Source organism: Brachyhypopomus gauderio, chromosome 2 (genome assembly GCF_052324685.1).
Source record: "Brachyhypopomus gauderio isolate BG-103 chromosome 2, BGAUD_0.2, whole genome shotgun sequence".
Classification (NCBI taxonomy): Eukaryota; Metazoa; Chordata; class Actinopteri; order Gymnotiformes; family Hypopomidae; genus Brachyhypopomus; species Brachyhypopomus gauderio.
The window spans coordinates 25,640,872-25,657,973 of NC_135212.1; the positions used below are offsets into that span (position 1 = coordinate 25,640,872).

Below are 17,102 nucleotides of genomic sequence, written 5' to 3' on the forward strand. Positions count from 1 at the left end.
GGATAAATATTCCAAGAGATTTAGTAACTAACAGATTTAGTAACTAACAACTAACACCTGTTCAACTGATACCACAGTCTTTACCAACAAAAGTAAAAAGAAGATATCATCAGAATGCAGTTATTTATTATTTTTTGTTAAATTACAGACCTCCTTTGTAGCTGGTTAGGGTTTGGGTATTTAGGAAAATCATCCCCATCTGGTAGGTGGTGGGGTATTTATGGAAGTGATCTCCATCTGGTAGCTGGTGAGGTATTTACAGCAGTGATCTCCATCTGGTAGGTGGTGGTGGTATTTATGGAAGTGATCTCCATCTGGTAGCTGGTGGGGTATTTATGGAAGTGATCTCCATCTGGTAGCTGGTGAGGTATTTACAGCAGTGATCTCCATCTGGTAGGTGGTGGGGTATTTATGGAAGTGATTCCCATCTGGTAGCTGGTGAGGTATTTACAGCAGTGATCTCCATCTGGTAGGTGGTGGAGGTATTTATGGAAGTGATCTCCATCTGGTAGCTGGTGAGGTATTTACAGCAGTGATCTCCATCTGGTAGGTGATGGAGGTATTTACAGCAGTGATCTCCATCTGGTAGGTGATGGAGGTATTTACAGCAGTGATCTCCATCTGGTAGCTGGTGGAGGTATTTAGGTGTCATCCCCATCTGCAGTGGAAGAATCTTAAGGGTAGACCTTTGCTCAGCATTTTATTCAGCATTTGTTACAGATCACCTCCATTTGGCTGCACTAGACCAGTACTTTTGTTTATACCAGATGTCCAGCAATGTTTGAACAACTGTCATGAGTCATGGTTCATTACTATGATTGGGAAATGTAGGATATTCTTCTATGGATTTTTACTATGAATGCAGGAAAGAGTTGCTAAGTTGGTGGCAGGGCATTTAATATAATTACATTTTCAAGCTCTATTGCATGCATTTCCATAGACCCTATCATCCTTGCCTCATATTGCTATCCTTGATTAAGATGTATGTGTATGTATTTTATCTATTTTATTTTTTTGGTAATGTCTGTCACTTGATTTCCCTTATAACCCACTTAATGTACATTATGTTTGTAAACATACCCATGATACTTTCTTGTTTCTGTTCAATTTAAGTTTATCTGTGTAAAATTAAAGTACCTAATTTACTGTCGTTCTTGTTGAATAATTATTTTCCTCTCTGTATTTCGATCGAGTACTTTTGTTAAGTCTGTGTTTGATTGCTCCTGTCTGGCCCTATGTCATAAGCTCAAAACATTTCTCACGCAGATGAGAGTCTGGAGGGACGTGGTAGCGAGTGACAGCACAGGGGGAACGTCGGGATGAAAGAGGGGCTGCTTCTCGTTTAGATAGGGGCTGCACCGCCCTGTCAACGTAACGAATTAGTGTAACAGTATAACAATGCCTTGGACAAAGTTTGGTTTCTCTGACTGCGTATATGCCTGAGTTATTTGAAGTTTAAAATGTGGGAGATGGTGGTGTTGTCGAGAGCGAGGTCTCCTCCAGTTGTCCAGGACAAGATGGCAGCAGTGCAGACAGATGGTATGAGTACCTTATAAGTATATAAAATGTTAGGAGAAGCATTGGATCCGGCCAACTGTTACTCTACGTGAAGGTGAGCGCATTAGCTTCCGAATCCATCTGTCTGTGTCATTATTCGACGTGTGTAAAGCGAGCAAACTTGTTTTTAGGCAATTGGCTAGCTAGGTACTTAGCTGGCTAGCTAGCAACTTAGCTGGCTGGCAACAGTCGACATCAGATCAGCTGTGAGCTCGCGCGCCGAGCTCGCGATTAGCTCGCGCCTAGCTCGCTACGTTACCGTTTTTTTTCCTGAGGTTGCTCAACTAGCTAGCCTTAAAGATTATGTAATTTCACTGTCCTTTTCGCTAAATGTCGAAAGTAGACCAAAGTGCACAAATGTTGACCAAGAAGTGAGTGCTGTACACGATTGCCAAATCTGAAATTGTTTTGACTGTGATAAATTACTTTTAGATCGATAGCTATGTTGGCTAGCCTAGCTAGGATAAGTGGCTAGCTTGGTTTTAAGGAGCAACAACGCGTGTCAACTAGACGACCTTCCGACTTGTTGAAGAAGCTTGGAGCAAATGGAAACACAAACGAAAGTATCTAACACCCGTGTGACGTTCTGCTAAAAGAAAGCAGTCTTTGACAGGTGTATGAAGTATGAGGTGAATAGCTAATCATAGGTGGTGTGTAATCACACTGGTGAGTAATGGGTGTTGGACCTTCTCAAACGTCTGCAGACCTGCTGTGGTAAATGTAGTAAAACTAACCAGCTGCTAAAGCCAAAACGTGGAGTTGTCACATCTTCAAAATAAACAACCATTTGCTTATTGATATAAAGTACTTGTCAGCTTTTCGTTAGTCTCCGCTAAGGGTCCACAGAAAGTTTTGAAATCGACCACTTTGAGGTCTCTGTCAGGAGTTTGCTTATTTCTCTTATATCATTTAAAAATGAGATCAACCCAACTATAAAATCACTAAGCGAACAAGGGAGACTATCAGAAATGTAAAAAAGGAAGTAAGAATCAACTTTTAACTTCTTCTGCTTGCTTTATCTGCAAGTTAGTGTTCACGGTTTTCTAAAACATATTTTAAACCAAGCGCACACACACATATATCATTGCGCGGCTCTGTTTATTCTCAAGAATAGGTTCATTCACTGGAAGCTCCGGAGTCACCCGATAGCATATCTGCTATTTTAGCAGAACCAAGAGCGAGGGCATGTGGATCAAAATAGATGCGATTGTGACTTACAACATCTGTTGTAGCTCATGTTCCATATCAGCAGCCACATGAAGGCCCTTTTTGTAGCGTCCTGCTGCTCTGCACTTCTGTATTGACATGCTAACTGAAACCTGATGGTTTCGAGACTTGCTTGTTCTTGCTTTTTGGACATGCATTCTTTTGTGCACCTTCTATTCAGTTTAATGGCAGTGGTGGTTTATTGCAGTTCATATTGCCTCAGCGTCATGTTCAGTCCCTCCCCTGTAAAAGAAACAAACACATGCTTGTTGAAGCAATTTGTCCTCTTTCTTGCAGTTGGCTCTACTATGTATTTAGGATTAGTTTGTGCTCTGGGGATACGAACACTTTCATTTGTGCATTTCTCTGTCATTGCAATAACATCAAGTGTCTGAGTTGAATTATATTCTACAATGTAAGAAAGGCAAATCTTGATAGCTTTTCTATGGTAGCTTTCTAGTATAACTTAAGTCTTCAAAGTGCTCATAATGGGTTGTGCTTAAACAGGTAGATTTACTTTCATCCTACACGTCCTTACATTGGTGGGTTTGCATGTGGTGGTGATTTAAGCATTTGTAGAAATGACTTGTTTGGTGTGAATGTATGTTAGAACCCCAAAAACTGGTTGCTTAGCTTTTGTAGCCTATTGATTGCTAGGGCTGCAGCATTGTAACCATTAGCATACTGCACTCATCAAACATGGAGAAGGGAAAATCCAGCGTGCTGTGCTGTTGCAGATTGTATCAAGCATTTGTCGACATGTTTGTAACATTGCTTCTTTAGAGTCTAGTGTTCATACTCACATGCTGTCTTGCTGGTGTCTCATGAACTCAAGCCTCTGTTCTGTGACACAGAAGCTCATGTGTTTTTGAAGCCAGTGACCCAGCACAGCTTTTTTTTTTTTTTTTTTTTTCCTTTCTTTTTTTTTTTGCAATGATTAAGGCTTCTTCACTTTAGATCTACTCACTGGTGCTCAGAACTCACAAGGCAAAACGAACAAGGTTGCGTTGTTCTTCCATACATTGCTTTACTATGAAATAATAGTAGTGTTCCCTTCATTGAGAACTAGCTGGATGAAGGGCCATGAACTGTTTATGCCATAGTTGGCACAGAGAAAATTTAAAAACAAACGGTAACCTAAAGCTTTTTGTTACAATCACCACTGTATTAGTCATTATTAGATATTTTACAATAACAAAATTACAGCTCAGATGTTTATTTCTCATAAACAGTGAAGGAAGGAAATGGCAGCATGTTGCCTGCCTACAATTCAGACATCGATCATAAAGCTGGAACTAACCCCTGCTGACTTGAAAAAAACCATGCAGAAAAGTTTAAGATTAATTCTATAAGTTTGCATAATTTGTAAACAACATTTTGGCAATAAATTAATTTATGGAAAATTTATTGTTTCACTTTCCTAATGTCCAGTTTTTAAGAAAATCTCAGATATTTTGGCACACAAAATATTTTTGTAAGGTAAAAAAAAGGGTTTTTTTGTGCTAGAAAAAACTTTTTAATATGCCACGTGAAGCTATGTTAACATTTTTTTGTGATCTAATGAACTATTTGTACTGTGAGGTAGACCTACATTTTTAGCTCATGAGCCATGTTTTTTTTTTCTTTTTCTCTTTCTCAGATACGTTTTCCCAGCATTGTTCCAGTTCCAGTTCACAGAGTTTTGACTTTTGTAGCATGGCTGTGTAAATCAGTGCCACACATAAACCTTGACAGATATTAACAGCATCAACAACATTAACAGTTTGGGCAACAGAGCACTTGAGAATTATTAGATGACAGTAACCTGAAAAGAAAACAGATTTTTTAATATGACGTATTCTGTCATCTTTTGAACTTAAATAAAATTTACTTTTCCCTTGAAAATGTTTTAAACATGGATGCCTGCAGGTATGTGTCACTGATTCCTACAATAAAGGATTAATTCATGCATGGGTTGAGCCTCAACATGTACAGTTTCATCATAAGTGTACCTTGACCTAGGTCGCTTAGCTGTGTTGTGGTGTTAAGAAACAGAACATTGCATAGATGTCTGATCATTCAGTTGTTAACTCGGGTTTTATTGTCATTGTCCACTGAACTGTCTGGTCAAGTCTTAGATGTGTTCCTGTTTATATTTGTCTTCCCTCTGACATTAGTACTGCTGAACTGTACCTCATACATGTTGGCCTCGTCTTTCGGTTGACAACCCCTTGCTTCTTCATGGAAACATTTAAGAGGTGTTAAGTTCCTTGTTTTTTCCTTGTTCACTGTTCAATTGAACATTAGACCAGATGAAAGGCCACCCATAAGGAAAACACAGGGTAGTGGTAAGTTAAACAACATAAAGCTTAGTGTAGTTATTCTGACCTCATTGACAGAGCAGTCTACTTAGATGGGGAGAATCAGATTGCATGTCATGCAGTAATAATAGCACCTCAGCAGCTGCCCTGTGGTAAGCTTGGCTAAATGAAACGGCTAAAACTTATGAAGCTTTATCTCTTGGTCTTCTTGTTTCTGGAGTGTGTGGCTATTTTAGAGGACCTGGCTGTAGTGTGATATTTCATGTTGAATCTGTTGGTTATAGGTTGACCATCATAAAACAATGTAGACAAATGATTCATTGCAACATTTTTTGTATTCTATGTGACACTTAATGCCCAAACGTGTTTTCAGTGCCATCTAAATAGAGCTTAAAGTGCCTTCATTCAGCTGACGTGTAGGTTTGCATAATTCAAAGACTCGTGTTTTAAATTATTAATCACAGTAACTATCATAAATGGTTTCTATGAGTAACAACACTGTCATTCACAGATAAACATTTTGAAAATAATAATTGAAAATCTTTGCATTGGGGTGCTGTTGTCATTTACGTATTATGTACCGGAGGGTCCTCATTGGTTATAAGGTAAAGGTGGTATTGTCACCATTTCAGAGATAAATAGAGAGGGAGAGACAGTGAATGATGGTGAGAGAATATTTTATTGTAGGGCTTTTCCTATTTTAATAGGCAAGATGTCATTGGGATTCAGAAGTTTCTATGGGTTTTTTTTTTGTATCTCCAATGGCCATTTCATCGTTTGATGGTGCTAGGCCTATATGTCAATCACTGCTCAAGAGAGTTTTGTGTTGGTTAATGTCTGACTCAGAAGCACTGATATGCAGTTTTAAGTAACATTATCTTTCCATTTGATGTTTGTTAAAGATAATACACAGAGTTATCAGACATCATGCTTTCTCTAGCACATTTCCTTGAGAATGGCCAGGCCAGTTAATAAAGTCTGAATCTGTGCTGAACATGTGGGCACTCACATATTTAAGCTCTTTTTTTAGATATTGTTACAACAATCTTATTACTGCACCATTGTGATGTTGGAACTTTAGTTTTAACATGCGACTTATAGCCAGTGCATTGGTGTTGGAGCTCTTCAAAATATGTTTTCAGGATGTATACTTTCCTCGTTCTGATCATGCAGTGGTGGGAATATTGACTGGTACATGTTCGTATATGTGTCTTTCTCCAAGTTTACTGTGATAATTGAGGGCAAACATGTTACTCATGTCATCGTCACTGATTTTATTTGCTGGATAAATTGAAACTGCTCTTCATGTTACCCTTCTGCTTACTGTCATGTAGTTTATTCAGTAAATCTACGATTAATAGTGGAAAATACATATGTTTCTACTCCTCAGCAGAGTACTAGAAGCATAAAGTAATCTTATTGAAAGATTGTCAACATTGAATCCAAATGACCTTGCATGTTGGCAGAGGTCTCTGATAGAAGCTGGCAGACATCCCTGGAGATTAGAGCAGTAAGGTGGACATTACAGTGTTGTCTTGTTGTAGTCTTTACATTTTTTATTGTATTGTCATTTTGCATTGAATTTTCTAAACCAAGAATTGAACTTAACTTTGTGGGATGGGTATGAACCCCATGGAGATGTTTTTCAAATTGTTACACTCATTGAGACAGTTGCAGTGTAACAATAAGAGCTGTCTGTTCAGACTTATAGATTGTTAACATGCATAACAAAGTGTATTAGCCCAAACGACAGTCTGAATTTGGTTTACTATTATTGTTATTTAATGAAACTTTTCGTTAATTGAGAATGAGACCTTTTGGGTAGTACTTTTGGGTGGACTTGGAGATGTAGCAGGCTTTAGCTCCTCTAGGTTTAAAATGGACCTAGCCCAAACAATAATGTTTTAGAGAGACGGACATATTTCGAATCCACATTCATCCATTCATTCATTGTGCAACCTAAATAAATTTGATTCTCAATGTTGCTGTTGATTAAAATTGCAAATGTGCTGTGGTACTTTCTGGATGTACTCCAGAAGAAAGGAACCAGGTCGTCTGCTTTATCAACACATGCAGACCATAACTTAAAATGGCAGGGTGTCAGGGCTTTGCATTCTGGCAAAGACTAAATATTTCCCACCTTCATTCTCAACTTTAAAACTTTCATTCAGTATCTAGATATATTGGTTGTAGAATTGTCAACCTTCACCCCATTTTGCTTCAGGCATGCAGTGTGAGGACTTGCGCCATGTAAAGCTGACATACTTTTTCCTTTGCCCAGAAATACATAAACATTTCCAAGGATAAAGTAGGTGAACTCGTGTGACTCTTTGGTGTGATGGTAGAATGAGGAGAGAAGATTTGGCACCTTCACTAAAGCATATCACTCTTATTTATTTGATTTCACAGTTAAGACAACCGTTGTGTTTGGCAGCCTTGGTTGTGGACAAAGGTCAAACTTGCAAATTGCATAACAAGGCATAAATCACTTTAACCTTCTTTTGTGTGTGTGTGTGTATGTTATTGTTTACCATAGTTTGAACAAATGATGATATTCACCTTTTATTTGCTTACAGGTATGGCCTCACAAGTCTTGGTCTACCCACCACATGTTTATCAAACTCAGACAAGTGCCTTTTGCAGTGTGAAGAAGCTCAAAGTTGAACCCAGCAGCTGTGTTTACCATGAGAGGGCCTTTCCACTGACCTTTTTGAATGGTAGAACCCTTGGCATTGCACATCCAACGAGACTTGCGCCGACATACAAGACACGAGAATTTTCAGGTGGTCGACCCCGCAGGCAGGACTTTCCGGTGCAGACGGCTGCGGTGCAAGGCGTGCGACGGCAGACCACCAGCGCGGCAGCGCCCCGAGAAAAAGGTGACCCGTCCAAGGGCAAGGAGCCGGAGCGCACGGCCCAAGGCAGGAGGAGCAGCGGTGGAGCACCCGGGGCAAGCGGAGGGGTCCGGGGTGAGGACAGCAGAAGCAGAGGGGGAGGGGCTGGAGGACAAGGCGGGGGAGGGGCTGACAGGGCCACTGGAGAACACGCCTGCGGTTTCAACTTAGTGGACAGCTCCCAGAGATGCGGACTGAAACGTAAGAGCGAGGAGCTTGAGACCTTGGGCAGCGCCATGCAGATAGTGGACGACCTGTCAATGCTACCCGCGATGTTGCAAACGAACGTGGGGAACGCGCCAGTGGCCGTCCCGGCGGCGGTGGGCGGGGGTCCCATGAAGCAAGGAGTTGGTACTGGTGGCGGAGATGGGGACTACCAGCTGGTTCAGCATGAGGTGCTTTGCTCAATGAAGAACACCTACGAGGTGCTGGACTTCCTCGGCCGTGGTACCTTTGGACAGGTGGTCAAATGCTGGAAACGAGGCACCAGTGAGGTAGTGGCTGTAAAGATCCTGAAAAACCACCCGTCATACGCGCGTCAGGGCCAAATCGAGGTGGGCATCCTGGCCCGTCTCAGCGGAGAGAACGCGGACGAGCATAACCTGGTGCGGGCGTTCGAGTGCTTCCAGCACCGGAACCACACCTGCCTTGTGTTTGAGATGCTTGAGCAGAACCTTTACGATTTCCTCAAGCAGAACAAGTTCAGCCCTCTGCCTCTAAAGGTGATACGGCCTATTCTTCAGCAGGTGGCTACGGCACTGAGGAAGCTGAAAGCCATGGGTCTGATTCATGCTGATCTGAAGCCTGAAAACATCATGCTTGTGGACCCTGTACGACAGCCGTACCGTGTGAAAGTCATAGACTTCGGCTCCGCCAGCCATGTCTCCAAAGCAGTTTGTTCTACGTATCTCCAGTCTCGGTACTACAGGTATGTGTCTCAGATTATTGTAAGCACAACAAAATGTTTGAGTACCTTTTATACCCACATGATGAATGAGTGTATGAAAATTCATATATATTTTGCTGGAATGATTTGCCATTTTGGCTTTGAAGCTGTTGCATATCTCATTCTTCCCCAATTTCCTATAATGCTGGAGTTCACTCAGTATTTAGTATAGCAGTATTTAGACACCTGTAATTGACAGTTTGCGGTGCGAAGTTATATTGACATGTCGACACTTAATTTAAAATTATTTGTGTGAGAATGTTGTTTGTGTTGGAGCTCATGATTCAAATTGCAATTTCTTGTACGTGAAGATGAGGTCACATGACTTGCTACATGTCTGTTTGAGTTTTTTTTTAACGGCAAACTTTTGTCATGCTTTTAAAAATTTTTTTAAGTATTTGTCATTTCTTACATTTTCTATAAATGTAGTTTTTACATTATTAATTTTAAAATGATTTCAACCTCTCCAACCTATTTCCTCACCATTTGTCTTGTGCAGTATTAGGTTTGGTGAAGCTGTAGATGTACATTTGAGTGATGCTACCACTGCGACTGTGTAGATGCAGATTTGTCTGTATACAGGCATGAAAATCTGTCACCTTTCGGCGAAATTCGCCGTTTTGAAGTTGAAAAGGGTGACCTACATGAATCGTGTAGATCCGATGAGTTTTTTGTTGAGGGGGGGGGGGGGGGGGGGGGTCGGGTCGGGAGATTATATGTATATATTTTAATTATCATATTGACTTAATAAGCAAACAGAGCACTTCCGAAATCGGCAATTTCAATGACACAGTGGCCAGCAGTTTCCGCCCAGAACCTTCATAGAGGCCAAATTGCGTTTCAATCATACGAACGTTCTTCATTCATGTTATTCATTTACTGCTAAGCGGGACGAGAAGCAGGACCTAGTGCTACACCGGGGACAAGGCAGAAGAGCGAACATTTACCACTACATTTACCACATCGTACATTTACCACTACATTTACCACATCGTACATTTACCACTACATTTACCAGATCGTACATTTACCACTACATTTACCAGATCGTACATTTACCACTACATTTACCAGATCGTACATTTCCCAGTGGATTTAATTGGGTTATTAATGGTTTCAATCGTTTTCATATTTTGCGGTAAAACAAAGTTACTGCCGTTCGCTACAGCGTTGAACACCGTCAGAGCCACAAGCTCTTGTGATAAATAGGTAGATAGATAGGCCTATTAAGTTCGCGTCAACCCCGTGTAGTTAACGGTGACATAAAATAAGAAACAAGATTTTTTTCTAGTGTGTCTGTAGTTGTAACTGGTGAATCCAGGGACGTGTGATAACATTCGCACCAGGGCTGAAAAGGTTGAAGATGAAGTTGTAAACTCTTGTCGTTTGAGTCTACCCTTAGCCCATGTTAGAAAATAACATGTATTTTTACACTCATTTTCGCCGCTGATGTATTTATTGGTTCATTAAGACGTAATGGTTTTGACTGAGCCATCTGGAATGGCGAAAGCGGCTTCTCGCGTTTACGATCTGGCTCCATACATTGAATCCATTGACAAGACAGTCAAAAAAATTTTTTTTATGGATTTTACTATATTTTACGGAGCCCGTAAGGTGACATCTTGTAAAAAAAAATAATAACACGTGGCCACAACTTATTAACGCATGTGAACGAGATACTAATGTCGCCTTTCACACGCGACAACAACGTTTTTTTTTTTCACAGCAAAGCAAGTAGATCCCGGGGATGTTCGCGAACTGACTGCCCAAGGAAGGTAAACCTGGCTTTATATAAAGTAATACTTAATTATCTTGTTCGCACGCGTTAATTATCTTGTTCGCACGCGTTAGTAAGCCGTTCACACCCGTTAGTAAGTCGTGGCCAGGCGTTATTAGCCTATATTTTTTACATGATGTCACCTTACGGGCTCCGTAATATTTGGTATCACCTGTCGCTGTACCCCCGTACACCAGCAGCCAAAACCACCCCCCCCCCCCCCCCCCCCCCCCCCCCGTCGCCGTATCCCCATGACGTCACATGTCAACGCCCCCCCCCACACGTGTCAACGCCCCGTCGCCGTATCCCCATGACGTCACATGCCCCGCCCCCCGGTCTTCTCACCTTTTTAACCCCTGACCCATTTTCATGCCTGTGTATAGCAAAACAAGTACTTTTGGGAGTAAAGGATTATAGATGAATGAATTTGCACAGATGTGTAAAAACCTGCATTAATCCAACATACCCACATTGTCAGGCAGAACATCTCCCTCAGATGGGGTTTCAGTAAGAGCGAAGATTGTGTTTTCTCTTGTGCTCTGAGCATATGACATCAGCTGTGCTCAAAACGTGGCGTGGAAGTCTTGATTGGGCTCCAGAGTGAACTTGCTTGAATTCATTATAATTCCGCCTAGTAGCTACACGAGTAGCGAAGTCATCATGACTCACATTCTGATTACTTATTTCTGTTACAAAGAGTTCATAGAAAGAGCTGCAGTACAACCTGTTACATTTAATACAATCGTATTATCTGATTTAATGTTACACTATAAATAAAATATTACCGTATGCTGATATTTATCTGAAATATCAAGCTTAGTGTTTAGTCATCCTTCAGATAATTGGTTTTACCACAGAACACAGTGAGTATGTTGTGCAGCATCATATGTACCCCATTTGAATCAGGTCAAATAGCATTTGAATCCTCGTGGAATTGCTGGGAAGGAAATGTTACCTATGACACGGATGTTGACATGTTACCTATGATATGTTTCCCATGACAAACATCCTGTCTACTCAGGAGCTCCATACCAATTGAGTAAAGCGATGTTGCTGGCATCCAATGAGCTGATCGTGCTGTGTTGGCATGGGACAGGAAGCAGTGTTCTGAAAACAAACCCAGCACAATAAGATTTGGAGAAAGCAAACCGATAACTGTTGGAACCAGGTAGAATTTCACATCAGTTGTAGGAAAACTCAGTATTTTGTCATATGGAATGTGGCATGTTTTTGCATTTATAGTAATATGAATTTTTTTTTAAATATTATTATTATTATTATTATTATGCTTATTTCTTCCACGTTTCCTTATCTTTTGTGTGTGAAAATGGACACTAACTTTTTTTTCTGATGTCAACTTTATTAAATGTTACATTCAGCACATGGCCGGTCTGCAGAAATAATTTGTTGTACTGACATGCAAAAGATTGCCTTAAGAGTCTTGTCAGCTGCGTAAGGGTAGGTGGACAGTGTTTTAGTTGAGAAAAGTGAATCTGAAATATGGCCGTTACATAATCAACAAGAATGACCCTTGTGAATGTTTATTGTTCCATGTCAATGTGAGTCTCAGTGCTGTGAGAATGTTTACAGGATCCCCCAAGCCCCAGAAGTGTCCTTACGGCCCCTCTTTTAGGGACATGTTGACCTTCTCTCCCTCTGCCCGGGTCCCACACCACTCCTCCAGTTTCACTGTTTCTCCAGTTGTCTCTACAGCTCTTGTACTCTTTCGTTTTACTGCAGATTTTATACTTGTGTCTAAAAACAATAATGATAAAAAAAAAAACTTCAGAAATTGTAATCAATTATTAACAAAATAATGATAACAAAATACATTGATCATATAATGGCGGCGGAAGATTGCAGTGTGAAGTTATCAGTGCAGTGTCAGATGCCAGGCAGGCATTTGATAACGGGTTAGATAACGTTAAAGACGTACAGATGTACACAAACGTGTAGCCTGCACTTGTTTGTCGTATGGATTGTTACAGACTAGTCCATTAACAGTCCTGGTCATAGTCCTTAAAGTGTGTCTGATATGCAACAAGCATTTTGCCATGTTTGCTATAACAGTTATGTTGTCCTAAATCTTGCTTCATTATGCTGGAGTGACTATGTTCAACTCATTTAGTAAATCCTGACATTAGCCTATGTCAGAGCAGTAATTATATAACTTGGAGCACTGTCAGTTCTTCCCAAAAAAGAGTTTTCATAATAAGAAAGAAAGCTATTTCGGAATCCATACGATTTGCTATTGTATGTAATTATACCTCTTTAAAGTTCTCACTGTCTATGTGTGTATGTACAGCACGTTTCCTGTGTTCTGCTGAATGGGAAGCTAAATGTGTTCACATGGAGAACTTTGGGTTCTGTAAAAGATCTCTTGCCTGAATGTGTGCAGTTTGACATGCAACATTGTAAATCCCTATTTGCTCACAAACTAGGCTAATCCTTGAACTGGCACGCGTTTGAATTGTCAGCCCAAAAGTTGTCAAACTTGTCAGGAGTTATTCCCTTTTGAAAAGTTTCAGGTCTGTAATTTCATCATTGCTACATTTGAAGAGAAACATTTTTAAGATGCTAGAATTTTTTGTTTTCTTGAAAATCTTTAGTGGTTTTTTTTGTTTTTTGTGTGTGTGTGTGTGTGTGTGTGTGTGTGGAAACTTGGAAATTTGGATTGATCTTATACATCCAATCTTGTTTTAAATTATTTATACACATGTTCTTTTGCACTCTTCGATAATTCTAATTCTAGATTGTTACGTTATGTGCAAATACTACAAACTGATAGACTGTGTGTATGCACAGATGATGGCGTGGTGTGAACATCATGCAAAAGTAAACAACGGAACTGCTGACCAGTGCTGATTCTTATTCAGATTTGTGACCTGCCAAGATGTGTGTTGCAACCTTGTAGCTATGGGCTTGCAAATGCATTCAAATCTTAACTCTGACTAGAGATTCAGTACAAGTCCAAGTCATTGCCTGTCAGAGGCTGGCGAATCTGTTCCAGGTCGACACCAGAGAGGACTTGAGTCTTGTATAAAGTTTGGGTGTTTATTATCAGGGCTCCGGGAGTCGTCTTCAGCCCTCCCACCAAGCTCCATTAAAATGCTAAACTATGTAAGGATATTGATGGTTTTCCTTTTAGAGCAACTTTACCATTCTGGCCTTCACGTGTTCCTGGTAAATGTTGCTCACATAGGCCTGTTTACTGCATGCTGTACTTTTTGTAACGGTGTGACTGGATTTGTTGGCTAAATGTTGTTAGCCCTTCATTCTGTTTTATCTTTGGGTTTGTTTTTTGTGTGGCACACTTTTAGCAACCCATAAAAAGTTGTTCTCAACATTCTTGTTGCTGCATTTGTGTCTGAAGGTGCTGTGGTCTTCAAGAGAAAAAACACCTCCAAATCGCATTGGTCCTTTTACACTTCCCCCTGAACCCTGCTGTGTGACACGTTGACCCACACCAGCGTCTCTCGATGCTTCTCTGTCCAGGGTAGAACCCGGACACACATCAGAGGGGCGGAGCGTTTGGGTTGGCAGGGGGGCGACGGGCTGGAGGAGGCTGCCTAAAATTAGCCGACGGGAGGATAGCCAGCGCAGTTTGACTTCTATAGATGGTGAAGTGCGCTAGCCGTTGGAGTGAAATAAGGCAGGATGAAATGCTAGAGAGATCACACCAGCACTTGGTCAAGGTCACTGTCTTGCATAGTCAGCTGTTTTGTTGCTTTTAGAAGATGGAGTATAGATAGCCACCAGCAAAGGCAGTGGGGGCTGCTCTAGTGACCCTTTGGATATTGTTAAGTGGAAAGGCAAGCCGTGTTTTAATTTAGGTTTCATGTCATTTAATTTGGTTTGAACTTCAGCCTCTTAAGTGAAAGCCAGTTGTGAACCTGCCTGTGTTTAGTAAACAGTTTGTTTTTATTATGACGATGTTCTGTATGTTAAAACTCTTATTGAATGTGTTGTTTATGCAGAATTCTCACCTGCTCTTTTTCAGGCCGCTGGTGTCAGGTGTGTTCTTATTGTTAGGCTGTTTTAAGCAATGACCATAATGGCTTAAAGCAGACCTTTGTAGGTGATGCTGGCAATTAGATTGCTTGTGCTGTTGGGCAGCGTTGTACTGTAGCATGCGAGTGAGACCTATTTTGTGAAACCACAGAGCAGTAAGGGCAAAGGACTCCTGTACCTTTGCTTATGTACTGTGATACAAGCTGAAACTGAGCCTCATATATAAGTTATCACAGCCTGTGTTTGCTTGTCTTGACAACAGAGTACACAGATCTAATCTGGTGTGTTAGAAAGGTAAAAAGGCAAAATGCAATTTTATATGTGGTGTTTTTCATTGTTTGTCTGTATCTTTTGTTAGTGTCCAATTCTGAATGTCTGTTTATAGGCTACTTGTTTTGAGATTGTTGTAATGAATGTTGTCTATTATAGCTCAAAGAATCGACTGCTAAGGCATGTTGCTGTGTTTATCAGCACTAAGGCACAGGGTCATGTGCTGTCCAAATCTCATTTAGTGGCACAAACTCAAGTTTTTGTTATAGGGCTTCAAAACTGTGGCATTTGGCAGAAATTAAACAGACTTATCCAGGATAGTTGCAAGATGCAGTAAAAGTGGAACAGTCATTGTAGACATCCTGGTAAGGCTTGGACACTTATCAAGGCTGGGCCATACATTTGAGAGGTTTTTATGTTGGTGTGTAAAAAGTACCTTAATGGCAACAGTACTACCAGTGTTTTAAACTAAGAGAAGACTTTCTGATACTCTGCAGAGAGACTTTCTGAGGTTAGCCTGTAGGCTCAGGATGGCAAGGGCATGACTCATTTGATGTGTTGCTCTACCCAGCAGGTCAGGAACTGCTGCCTAGTGTTTGCTGGCACCACAGGTCCTGGCCAATAGGTGCCCTGTGTCGATGTGGTGAGGAATAGCGTACTAGCTTCCAAGAACAAGAGCCACTTTAGAATTTGCATTGCTAAAACCTAAATGGACCAAAAATAAAGCTTTCTTAACTTTGAAGTATGAGGTATCCCTGTTATGAATCTGCCCTAAACCTCTGCTTCTTTTAACATTTATGCTTGTGCAAATTGGGCTCAAAAGGCAGGGTTTGGACTGCTGAACACACTCTGGCCTAGGAGGATGATGAGAAGGTGAGGATGTGGCGTGGAAGCAGTGAAGGAGGAAGAAAAATATCAAAGTCCACTCGCCATTGCAAACAGGCTCACGCAAGCGAGCTCGAGCTGTTGTGGAAGTGGAACAGAGTGACGTGAGGATGCAATGGAGGTTTTTTTTAACGCAGCCTGTGCCGATGGCAGTGTGAGGTGCTGGTGAAGAGAGGAAGAGTTAACCCCATTTCACACTGCTGGCTTACTGAAGGAAAACGGAAGTGGTAGTTCCTCTCTTGGGGTTTCAACATCCTTAGCATCTTGTGGACTTGCTTGTTTTTGCTTTTATTTAGAAATCACATCGTTATTCATCAGGACTCAGAACATAAAGGCTCAAAGGACTTAACATAATACAATTTACAAAAATGTAGGGTAATAAATTTTTCTAGTGGTTTTTGCTGGTCTGACTTATTGTTAATTCAAGTTGTTTTCTTTGTCTGGGTTAGTGTGCCCTTTTCTGTTGTATTTCTGTTGTGTTGTATTTTCCTCTTTTCTTTTAACCACAGCACCAGTTTTACAGGGATGTGGCTGTAGTGGTTGAATTTTGTTTTTATAGGAATGCGTAAGACCCTCTGCAGTCACATGAGAATGTGTTTCAAATCTATCTGGTGTCCGTTTAAGTCACCACCTCTGCTCTGATGGTCAACATACATAAATGGCTGTAATTGAATTACCTCTTTAAAATTAATAAATCAGATAGCTATTGCTTATAAGGGATATGTTGCCACCGTGTTCCTGTAGGAGTAGTTGGAGATTTTAATAAAAAAAAAAAAAAAAAACTTTGTCCTGAAAACATCCTTAAAAAATAGTTTTCCCATATAAATAGATGACTGCTTTGATCAGCTGGGTAGGGGAGGTGGCCCGTAGTTGCTCTAATTCACTGCTTTGAACTGCTTTGGTTTCCTTTACTGTTGGATCTAAGCAGGAAAGATGTGAGCCCTGGAATGAGAACCCCTTCCTTTCCTGGTGGTGTATAATTCCTTCCCAGAAATCATAGCTGGAAGCCCCTGTTACCTTAATCCATGGAATCCATTCTGTGTTGCTTTTGTTTCATTATACTTCCTGCAATGATCTCTCAGACATTTTCTGAGTAATTTGTAAAACAATAGGAGAGGGAGGTATTAAACAGCCTATAAACAGGTGAACCATGAACAGTATATTACTGACACAAGGAAAACGGTGAACATTTTCATTTTTGTTTTATAGTAAGCAGTGTTTAAGGTAATCAGTTAACTATAGTTCTAGTAACAATT

The 17,102-nt window shown here is 40.7% G+C and overlaps 1 protein-coding gene across 3 annotated transcripts in view; it reads left to right on the forward strand.

Annotated features, from left to right (window-relative positions):
* The first annotated feature begins 1,262 nt into the window (after positions 1 to 1,262).
* hipk3b (homeodomain interacting protein kinase 3b) overlaps positions 1,263 to 17,102 on the forward strand; it is a 37,823-nt gene continuing 21,983 nt past the window's right edge. For all 3 annotated transcript variants that reach the window (XM_076992462.1, XM_076992470.1, XM_076992480.1), the window contains exons 1-2: positions 1,263 to 1,612; positions 7,640 to 8,885. In XM_076992462.1, the coding sequence (XP_076848577.1) occupies positions 7,642 to 8,885 (1,244 nt within the window). In that variant the 5' untranslated portion in view covers positions 1,263 to 1,612; positions 7,640 to 7,641. The remainder of the gene's footprint in view (positions 1,613 to 7,639; positions 8,886 to 17,102) is intronic.